We start from the raw sequence: 10,543 nt of genomic DNA, 5'->3' as shown, positions 1-10,543 counted from the left end.
CACTATTCGCAAGCATGAACATCCAGAACTTTGTTCAAACAGTATCTTGACATAACATCACGATATTATCATTGTAAATTACCTCAATGCATGTTACTGTAAAGCCCTAGTATTTTCTTATTTACAGTATATCCTCTCAATCACTGCCTCAAAAACTCCTGTGATAAAGTAACCACAGAATTACATGTTAGATAAAAGTATACATGGAAAAGAAGAAATCACAAAACTATTATTATACAGGCAATACAGTTTTATTATGTTCTTTCAGCAATTCTAGTGAAAACATTGAACAACTGAATGAATAACCAAGGGAACTTAATTGTCAACAGGAATTTCAGCATTATGTTCTAAATTTTAAACCAGGAAGGCTTGACAGGGAGAAAACAAACCATATACACACTGTAATAAGTCTTTATTACGAAGATTCTTTAAAAGCACTGAGATTACTGAGGCACCTTACTGCAGGTTATGTATCATCTCTTCTTTGGCAATGAGATGCGTGGTCTTGTTAACCAGAGCCATTAGTGAGTTGAGCTTGTGAGACCAGTCATTGAGTATATTGTTTGGGTCCTTCGGCCTCTGGAAATTGATAATTCCTGCCAGCCTGTCTACTTTAGCAAAGATAGTCTTATTAACTACTAGGTTAGACAGGAACTCCTCCGATTCCTGCAAAGACAAACAGCACTAAGTCAAGCAAACAGCATTTTTATCTACAAAGCATCAATATTCCTTTTAAACAGCATTAGAGAAAAGGGAACAAGGTTTTCTTCATACTTAGAAGAAACACAGCTGTAGTAATCCCATACTTAAAATTCACATAACACTTTTCTATTATACCTGTTCTCACTGCAAGCTCCTAGCACCATCTATTCAAAATCTTTTATTGTTTTAATTTGACCTATAACTGATTGTCTTTCATTTAATTAAACATTCAATATACTATGCCAACAGACTTTTTGGAGTACTTGGGTATGCAGGTATCAAAAAGAGCCTTCTGACAAGCAGCGCATAGGAAAATCCACCTGAATTACTGACCACTGTCAAATAAGGTTTACTCCTAGTTTGTGGGAAGGAGATTTAAATAAACAACAGTAGGGTAAAGCTTTCTATTTACACTTGAAATACCAATACGCCTTGATATATGAATCTCTTTGGAAAGAGAAAACACAAAGGAGGGGGGTGACAGGAAGACAACTCCACCCTATGTTCCCAAAGCACAATCATCTATAAAACGGACATTTAAAGATGTGAAACCCTGTATCTTCAGTCAGTTTTAATCACCCATTGACAAGATCTTTTTAACACTGAAACACAAGACAAGAAGCTCCAGCATTTAAATGAGATCTTGAACATAAATTGATTTTTTAAGAGCAGCTTTTGCCTTATGGGCACAAGCATCATGACACTGAGTTCTGCCTGGATTATAAACCAGTTTTCTAACTTCCATAAAGGCATGAAATTACACTCAAGTCTTTGTATCGACTAGCAAAGTGACAAATATTCATATTAATACTATTAATCGCAACAGACTTCTACACTGCCTCCCAAAAGAAGAACCCAATGAACTAAAGTTCACTTAATGCTCCATGTCCATCTCTATAGCACACTATGTTCTTCCTGGTCAGAGCTGAAAATCACTGCCAACAGAAACAGCAGAATTATACTAAAGATAAATCTAGCAGAGCTGCAAGGATAATACAAAGACGGATACATAAAGTTTCAACAACAGATAGAATTTTGTACCAAGCAGTATGTTTTTTTAAGCTAAAAAGAGAACTCTAATTAAATTCAAAGAGAACATTACTTTGCTGAATACTTAAATTTCTGCCACAAATGTGCGCATGTACACTTCCACACCGTTCACGGAAGGATAAAGCAAAGCAACACTTACGTCAACAGACAGATCAAGGAGCTGTGCCATTCTCTTCATTGTAATTCTGGTATAATACTTAGCCATTATTCTAATATTCTGCAATAAAAGTGTTCAGAATAGAAGGTTATGTGCAAAAAAAAAAAAATTGAAGTAGGCTGCAAAAATGTTAAGTCAAAGTTAAAAGCAGACTAGGAGCTGTAGTGCTGTAATGGCAGTCCAGCATAACGTACAGGAGGGAGTTGTGAAGAAACAGTTCTTTTGCTTGTTAAAGGTATAATAATTTGTCACGTAGAGACTTTTAGGTAAGGAAATCAATTCATTATGAATTTAATACAAAGCAAGACTTTGAAGTTTCTACTCCAAAATGTGAATGCTAAATCTCACAATTTTGAGTGCAATACACTCTTTTTTCTCGTAACTGTACCAAATACCCATCTATAACAAAGATACTCAAGCAAATAATATGTTGAAAATATAACACAAAGAAAAAGGCAAGTTATCTGCTGCTTTACTGCATACTTTTTTTCTTTGTAACTAAACTATGACAAGCAAAAAGCTTTTTTAGTTGAGGCACTGAATACATAGCTAATGCTTAAACACAGGCATACTTACATGTTCCACAACTCTGTTCTTTAAATCTTTCCATCTCTTTTCACCTTCTTCTGTACAGCCAAAAACGTCTGTTGCAGGACTGTCAAGCGATCCTTCTCTCAATTCTTTACCATATTCTTCAACCAGGGCAGTCCATCGCATCAATTCCATGGTGGTAAATAGTTTTAGGAGGTCTCTAAATGGTTTAGTGAAGTTGGTTTACAATCCTGTATTAATAAGGCTCATTTCATACTCAAAAAGATCAAATAAATAATTCTAAATGTTTTAATTTTATTACCATTAATATTCACTGTTCTCCAAGAATATACTCTGTAATACTTCACACTATCAGGGGCAGCTCAAGTCAAACTGTACTTGTAACAAAAATCTTTCATTTTAATATAGAACTTCCAGTCATGAAGGCTTTGCAGTATTTTTCATACAGCATTACATTTTGAGATGCTTGCAGCAGACTCAGCATAAGCAGATTTCACTTGCACAGCTATTTTGAGACACACTTTTTTTACTTAAGAGTTGTTTATTAGGGAGAATACTTACTTATACTTCGGGATTTCTTCTAGCTTTTTGTCACTGCTGATTCTGTGCACCAGATCAGATTGTTCATTGTCATAAGGTGAAAGAATAACATAAAGAACAACGCTCTTCAGTGCCTGTTTAAGAGACAAGAGTGTGTTTTTCTCCCCATAATTAATCAGAGGAATTGAAAACACTGCCCACAGAGCTTAGAATTATAACAAGGAAAAGGCTTAAGCCCAGTGTATTAAGAAGTTACAGTGAAATTAATGTCACCTTGCAGAAATGAAACCCCATTCACAGTGACAGATTTAAATTTCTTCAGGTTAATCAAAATTCTTGTGTTTAAAATAAATACATGAAAAAAACCTTTTCAAATATGTAACATTTGTTCTGCACACACAACAGTATCATTGAGACCATACTTGCACAGCTGGTTTTAATTTCTGCGCTTGTATAAAACAGATGAGACATTCTCAAGCATTAAAAGACAATATAATGAAGATGTTAGCTACAAATACTCATTTAAAATCAACTTTATTATACGTGTTTTCAACTAACCAATCCGTTAATATAGCCATTAAAAACTAAGAACAGACAGACGAGATATTTAATCTGCAGTGAATCAATCTGGTAATGAAATGGGTATCTGCCACATGGAAATACAGGCATTTTGTACGCTGTGTTGTTTTTACCTGCTGCCACTTTTCACTTTCGGCCTGGATACACGGCGTATCATAAATGGCTCTGTAGTGCTTGCAGATGGAAAGGTAGGAGCCTTCATGTTGATCCAGCTGAATCATTAAGTTGTAATACTTCAACTTTAGTTTCTGAAACAGTAAAGAGTAAAATCACTACAGCTCCATGAGTTAAGTAAATTAAATCCAATTGCATCCCAGAACACAGAGGGATTCAAACACATCTGGACTTGAATAGAAGCAGGTCAGATTAAATGGTGCAAAGGGGCAAATAAGAAATCCTCCAATGACTTACTTCTGTGTTTTCTTCTTGAAAAAATTTTGTATTAATTTTTTTGCTGATAATTTGAGTCCGAATATAGTCTTTTACAGCTAGACAGAGTCTCATCTGTTCCAAGATAAATTCTACACGTTCTTTCTTTTCCATTGAACCATAGGTTTCCACCTAAAATGAAAATGCAACTATTTAACACCATCAAAGTAAAATCAAGCGAAAGCTTAACTGATAAAGAAGAATGGGAGGTTGTTGAAGGTGGGAAACAAAACAAAATGACAGAAAACACAGCTATTCCAAAACAAATGAAAATGGATAAAAAGTTACTCTATTTGAAATTATAGCCCCCACTTACACCGGAAGAATCCACTAAACCCAATGCATTACCGAGAGAATTGAAATCTATTTTCCAAATGGGAAATGGTATATGCAACCTAACCATGAGACTAACACAAGCAGTTAAAACTGAATTACACTTTCACTAATAACAGTTAATCTCATTCCAGGCATTTCTGCAGATGTACCTGATTAAGTTTCTGAACAATAATCTAAGAGCAGTCAGAATTAATTTTTATTGCTGACGCAATTTTGAGTTACACAACATTACCTGCAATTCCTGCAGAATAGAGGCAGCCTCTTTCACTTCACCATTCTGTTCTTTTATTGTTGCAAGCGTCTTTGTCAGGCGAGCACGTTCAATTTCCACATATATCTGAAACCGGAAATAGTAGTTTAAACACTGGAGTTTTCTAAAGAAGAGCACAAACTCTAAGATCAAAACCCCAATAAGACACACATTTAACGTGTTCATACTACCAATTAGTCCCTTGTGTATCCATACCCTATACTGGTACTATCCACAACAGACACAGATAATGACGATAGCTGACACACCAGAAGTATTTGGACCATTTTAATCTATAAAATAATGGCTAAATTTGTCTACCATTCTTTAAGCAAACATAAAAAGATGTGCACTGTGAATGATCAGATATTTTGTCTTTATTTGTTTTGATTGAAACAGACAGGAAGTAGACTTGACTGATTAATGTGTAAGTAGTACCATTTGCATTACTTCCCTCGCTCCTAACCATTCATAAATCAACCACACTTGATTAGAAACAAATTAGACTAACCTTGAAAAGGCAAAAGCTGTAATATTAATACAAATTTGCCCTAATACGTAATTGTTCATTTTCTTAAAGTAAAAGTAACATCATGTAAATAAATAACTTGGTATAATGCTTTGATACCACTTTCTGGTTACTGTAAATGTACACGACAACTTGCTAAGCCAAGGGGAAATTCAACTAACCCTGCCCATTTCTCTAACCAATTAAAATATATAACATTTCAAAAAGTGAAAAATAAATGGCATTTTAGACCTCTGAAATGTTTTGTTAATTATATTAGTAATACGTCCAAACATCTACATCATAGAAATATGACCAGTGTTTCAGCAAACTATTTAAATACGAAATCTGGAAGATATTTGCAGTATTTTGCAAAGAAATACACTACTTAGCTTCTCAGGTTAATTTAAAAATATACTTTTGTTCTTATTTGAACAAGACTAAAAAAATAATGTTAAAAGGCTATGCATCTATAGAAGGTGAACATTTTTATTCTACCTTTTAGACATTCAGTCTTAAAACAAAATCTTACTTTTCCTTCTGTAACCATACGCAACGTGTCAATTAAGCGCAGTTTGACTGGTAAGTCTGTGATCTCTTCAATGTAAGTGCAGCACTGCTGGACCATTTTAGCAACTGCCTAGTGCCATAACAGAAAAAGAAAACAGGTTTTAGACTTCACAAATGCATTCTAACTATAACATTGGAGATAAGTACTAAATAGTTTCATATCAAACTAAAGAGATCCATCTCAACAAAAAGCATGCAAGACACACCTAATCACTTTGATTCATAAAGATGTGTGAAATCATGCTAGTGACTGACAGTAGAAGTCAAATGCAATGCTGTTCTGTCATTTCTTTCACTTCTTTTTCCAATGATATTCAAAGTAACTCATCCCATGCGGTTCCCTCTTGAAAAGCAGTACCTTTCTGCCAAATTCACACCATTCTCACATGGAATGGCAAAACTTATTGTTTGCTCCAAGACCTACATGGCTAAAGGGGAGGCACATCTTCTCTTAAGCATGTGCACTAGCCCTTCTTTTCAGAACATCTGTTGATTTTCAAGGAAGAGAAGAAAGAGGAATAATTATTTCTGACTGACACTTTTCCATCTCTACATATTCCCAAACAGGTACCTTCAGCGGCAAGCACAGGTATTGAAATATGTTCTGGCAACAACACTGACAGAACTGTCACAATTATTATTAAAATACCTACTTATAACATTAAATACATTTAAAAAAAAAACAGTGGAGCTTCTACAAAACTTCTTCCTCAAGAAGAAAATTCAGCTGAAACAATCCAAGTTTTCAGCCACAGTTTATGCAAGCTAGAGAACTAAACTGTACTCTACTTGCACACAAACTCCTCATGTTTCTGCACAGTAAAAAGTAGGCAAACCTTTTCTCCCTAAAGGAATGATGCCATTAAAATTACCTGTTACTGACTTCTAACTAAGTCAAGCTAAACCCACAGTGCAATAAACTTTCTACCTTCTTAAATGCAAATGCTAAGAGATGATTTCTGAGACAGAACTGAATTCCAGAGTCCAACAGTTTCAACAGCAAGCATGGAAAGCATACATCATATTTGATCACAACAAATCACAATAACTCTGTGCAACGTGCACTTGGTGAATACGAAAAATTAAGAATATGTCTACAATACAGACTGTATAAGAGTGGAAAGATGAGCTGCCACCTAAAAGCACTGGTATGCACAAAAGCAGAGAAGTCACAGCTGTGTTACCAAGAATGGAAAGCTGGACCACATGGAGCCCGAGCACAAAGTGAAAAGACAACACCAGACATCACCTTCATTATTGCCTTTCCTACTTCTACCAAAAACTGTCCACAGAAGCTAGCTATAATGTATTCAGGCAGGTGCTACGAAGTCTGAAAGTCCCTACACACAAGGGGGAATCAGATATTTAATACAGCTCCAAATAAAATTGTATCTTTTGTTTCAAAGGATTTAACTCACCTGTTTTAATTGACTTCTTCTCTTTGATAGAAGAATAATATTTTCATTAAGAGCATCCCAGTCTTTAGCTTCATAACACATTTTCACTATAGCAACTAAGATACGAGATGTGGAGACCATGTCAGATGCCTGTAACAAACAAACAATGTATTAGTGATAGGATAAACAACATGCAGACCTTCTATTATAGGGGAAAAAAAATTATTATACCTAGCCTTATTAATTTTATATTTAAAGAAAAGAAAAGAACAACAAAAGAGACAGGCCTGTATCCTGATTTCCTTCACAACTTTCATGCAGTAGAAAAATGTGGTGTATAGGAAACTCAGGATAAATGCGCACTGAATGTGGTGTATAGGAAACATATAGCATAAATGCGCACTGTACGCTACTTACAGTTCGTGTTTGTTTTTCCAAGGAGAGAAGGTTTTCAATTACTTCTTGTAATCTTCCTTCCTAAAGTAGTATGCAAAGAATAATCACCATGAATGAAGAACACAACTCAAGTTTAAATTGAGAGCAGCTCTAATTATCAGGTAAGTAACAAACATAAGACTAGCCTGTACATTTGGTTTTAAGCTTTTTAGTTCTTAAAAAATGAAACAGACATAGCACTAACTTTAAATACATGGTTCTACAGAGCTTAAATTGTAAAGGCACCAGTCCCTCTTTTGCCCAATGCATGCTCCAAATTGTCTGTCTAGTGTGAGAAACCCAGCATGTTTCAGACCGGTTTGGTTAGTTCACGCTCACCAAACTAGATAGAAGACTCATTTCTCTTCTAGCCAAACAAAGCTCTATATATTGCTCTCACATATGCAATTACATACCTTGGCCAAAAATTGTTACACTATTACTTTCATCCATTACCTTAATCACAGCATATTGTGTAGGAAGCATACATTACATGCTTCACAGTCTAAGCATGGAATTATAATAATGCTATTTCAAGAACTACATTTGTCTTTGTTTGAAGGAGTTAGACATGAAAATGTACTTTCAATCCTAAATTGCAATTCCTAGCAAATACCTTGTAAAAAAAGTTAACATGGGAGAACGTTTAAGAGCCTACATCAACTGTGGGGCTGCAAAAAAAAGTTGGAAACTAGGCAAATCATAAAAAAAGGAAGAAATTACATTTGTCTCTAAAATTTACCTACCCTAATGAAATGTTTTAAGCCCTGTACAATCGTGTGTCAGGGACGCGCACTTAATGTACACATCCTGCGGCAACAGAACATGGTCTTGGTGTCTGTACCAATGCGGAGCTGTGCCCATGGGATAAAACACCTGTGCCCACTCTCTATGCAATACAGTCTTAAGATAGGGTAAGGTGCAATTTACTTCTCTTAATCCTACTGCCTTTAGAATTCTAACGTTTGCTATGTAGTACAACACATCTACCACAATGACACACAAAGGATTTGCAGCATGTACAGAATCAGATGCCATCCTATGGCGACAGAACATAATACCAAATCCAAGCAATTGGTTCTGATGTCTGAGATGGACAAGAATAGCTACACTACCAAGCAAGCCTACGAAAAGTCCTTAAGATGCACCACATGTGAGATTACCTACGATCCCACCGAGACACTCTGTTGTCGCCTGTGGTTGGGTGCACACACAGATTTGCTCAGCAACGCCCAGCACCGGCTCTGGCCCTTCATCCCAGACTTCTGGGGCACGTATATAGCGTGACGCAAAGCACTGTCTGTCTAACTTGACACAATGACACAAAGACAGCCTTAGCCTTCACTCCTAGGATGAATAAGCGCCTGCCCAGAAAAAACTGCAGTAGGAAAAAGCCAGCTCCTTTAGAATCTTAGAATCACTAGGTTAGAAAAGACCTCTTAGGTCATCGAGTCCAATCATTCCTATCTGCCACTAAACCATGTCCCTGAGGAAACCCGAGCAAAACCACGGCTCTTCTGGCGAACTCGGGCTGCGCCCTGATGCCTCCTCCCATCTCCCTCCCAACGCGACGCCAAATAAATAGCAGAGCAGCCCTTTCTTCTCTCCTTCCCGACATGAGCCCCCGGGCACTGGTTCGCCCGCCGGTCGCATCGCACGAGGCCGCCTCACCGAGCGCGGCCTAGCGCCGCACGCCATGACTCAGCCCATCCGCGCGGCCGCTCTTTCTCCCCGCCCGCCCTCACCTGCGCCAGCCGCTCGCACTCGGGCAGCCTCTGGTCCACCGTCGCGCTGTAATCCACCTCCATTTTCACAATGCGGCCATCGGCCCGCTCCGCGCCGCCCTCCGCCATTGCCCCTGCCCTGCGTCCCCCCACGCGCGCGCACCGGAAGCAGTGGCCCCTCGCGCGCGCGCACCGGAAGTAACGGGGTCCCGCGCGCAGGCGCTCCCTGAGACAGCCCTGCCGAGGACCCAAACGCTGCGCTAAACAGGCGCTGCCGGGATGCTCAGGGCTTCTTGCGTTGCGCCAAGCAGGCGCTGCAGGGACAGCTCTCGACTGCCTGAGGACCCCGGGGGGCGCTTGGGCGCTTGGGCGCTGAGGAGAGTCGGCATGGCTGGCGCTGGCGGCTCCCGGTCCGTGGGCAGCTCTGGGTCCAACCCCGGGCCCGAGCCTGACCCTAGCCCCGACCCTAGCCCCGACCCCCAACCTGCAGGCAGCCCCACTGTTAACCTTGACATCGCTAACCTGGCCCGCAGGCAGCTCCACCCACAAGATCCCTGACCCCTGGCCTCACTGCTGGTGATCCTGACCTCTGGAGCAGCCCTGCTGCCACCAAACTTGGTCTACAGGCAGCAGGGCTGCTAACCCCAAGCCTAACCCCGATCCCTGGCATACAGGTAGCCCCACCACTGTAGACCTTCACCCTTAGGGCAGCCCCATTGCAGTCATACCTGCCCTCCATCAGGACTGATCCCCAGCCCACAGGTTTTGATGACCCCAACCCTTGGCCAAAAGGCAACCCCACCAATAATGACGCCAACCTGTGAGCAGCCCCACCACCACCAAACCTGACTCCAAGCCCACGGTCAGCCCTGCAGCTGCTGCTACCCATGGGCTGTGGGCAGCCCCGCTGCCTCTGACCCACAGGCCTAACCCACAGCCTGAGGCAGCTCTGACAACATAAACCCACAGCCCACAGGCACCCCTGCCAACAATAACCCTGACCACTGGCCTGCAGCCTGCCCCACTGCTGCTGACCGCTGGCCATGCTCGGGTCAAAGAGACTCCTCAGCCCTCAAGAAGGGGGAGTGTGGCACTAGGTTTGGGGCAGTGATTTCCCTACGGACTCCCGTGTCTCAAGAACTTGAGACCTTGATACTGCTATAGGGTGGTGGATGATGGTCAGGAGGATTGTGGTTTGATGCCATTTCCCCATATTTTGAGAGGACCACGCTAATGTTGATGTGTCAGGCTGCACCACAGCATGGCCTCTGTGGAGAACTTGGTGTGCAGTACTGGTGATTTCACTGCAGTGAT

General features: G+C 40.0%; 1 protein-coding gene across 1 annotated transcript; it reads right to left on the bottom strand.

The window, feature by feature from the left end:
- Window positions 1-9,415, bottom strand: PSMD12 (proteasome 26S subunit, non-ATPase 12). Its single transcript, XM_054083570.1, has 11 exons — window positions 9,251-9,415; window positions 7,488-7,547; window positions 7,092-7,220; window positions 5,636-5,743; window positions 4,578-4,682; window positions 3,992-4,141; window positions 3,694-3,828; window positions 3,023-3,135; window positions 2,486-2,660; window positions 1,892-1,969; window positions 1-666 (listed from the first exon to the last, which is right to left on the bottom strand). Exons 1-11 carry the CDS (start codon window positions 9,356-9,358, stop codon window positions 457-459), a joined length of 1,371 nt encoding a protein of 456 aa, XP_053939545.1. The 5' UTR covers window positions 9,359-9,415; the 3' UTR covers window positions 1-456.
- Between the last annotated feature and the right edge of the window lie 1,128 nt (window positions 9,416-10,543).

Source organism: Cuculus canorus, chromosome 18 (assembly GCF_017976375.1).
Source record: "Cuculus canorus isolate bCucCan1 chromosome 18, bCucCan1.pri, whole genome shotgun sequence".
NCBI classification, from domain to species: Eukaryota; Metazoa; Chordata; class Aves; order Cuculiformes; family Cuculidae; genus Cuculus; species Cuculus canorus.
Note: the sequence above shows the minus strand (reverse complement) of the source record. Positions and strands in the feature narration are given on the sequence as shown.

Coding starts and splice junctions, on each gene's coding strand:
- PSMD12 (XM_054083570.1), bottom strand. CDS start 9,358: ATGGCGGAGGGCGGCGCGGAGCGGGCCGATGGCCGCATTGTGAAAATG. Junction 4,142..4,577: donor CTATTCTGCAGGAATTGCAG/GTAATGTTGTGT, acceptor TTTTCATTTTAG/GTGGAAACCTATGGTTCAAT. Junction 2,661..3,022: donor GAAGAAATCCCGAAGTATAA/GTAAGTATTCTC, acceptor TAAACCATTTAG/AGACCTCCTAAAACTATTTA.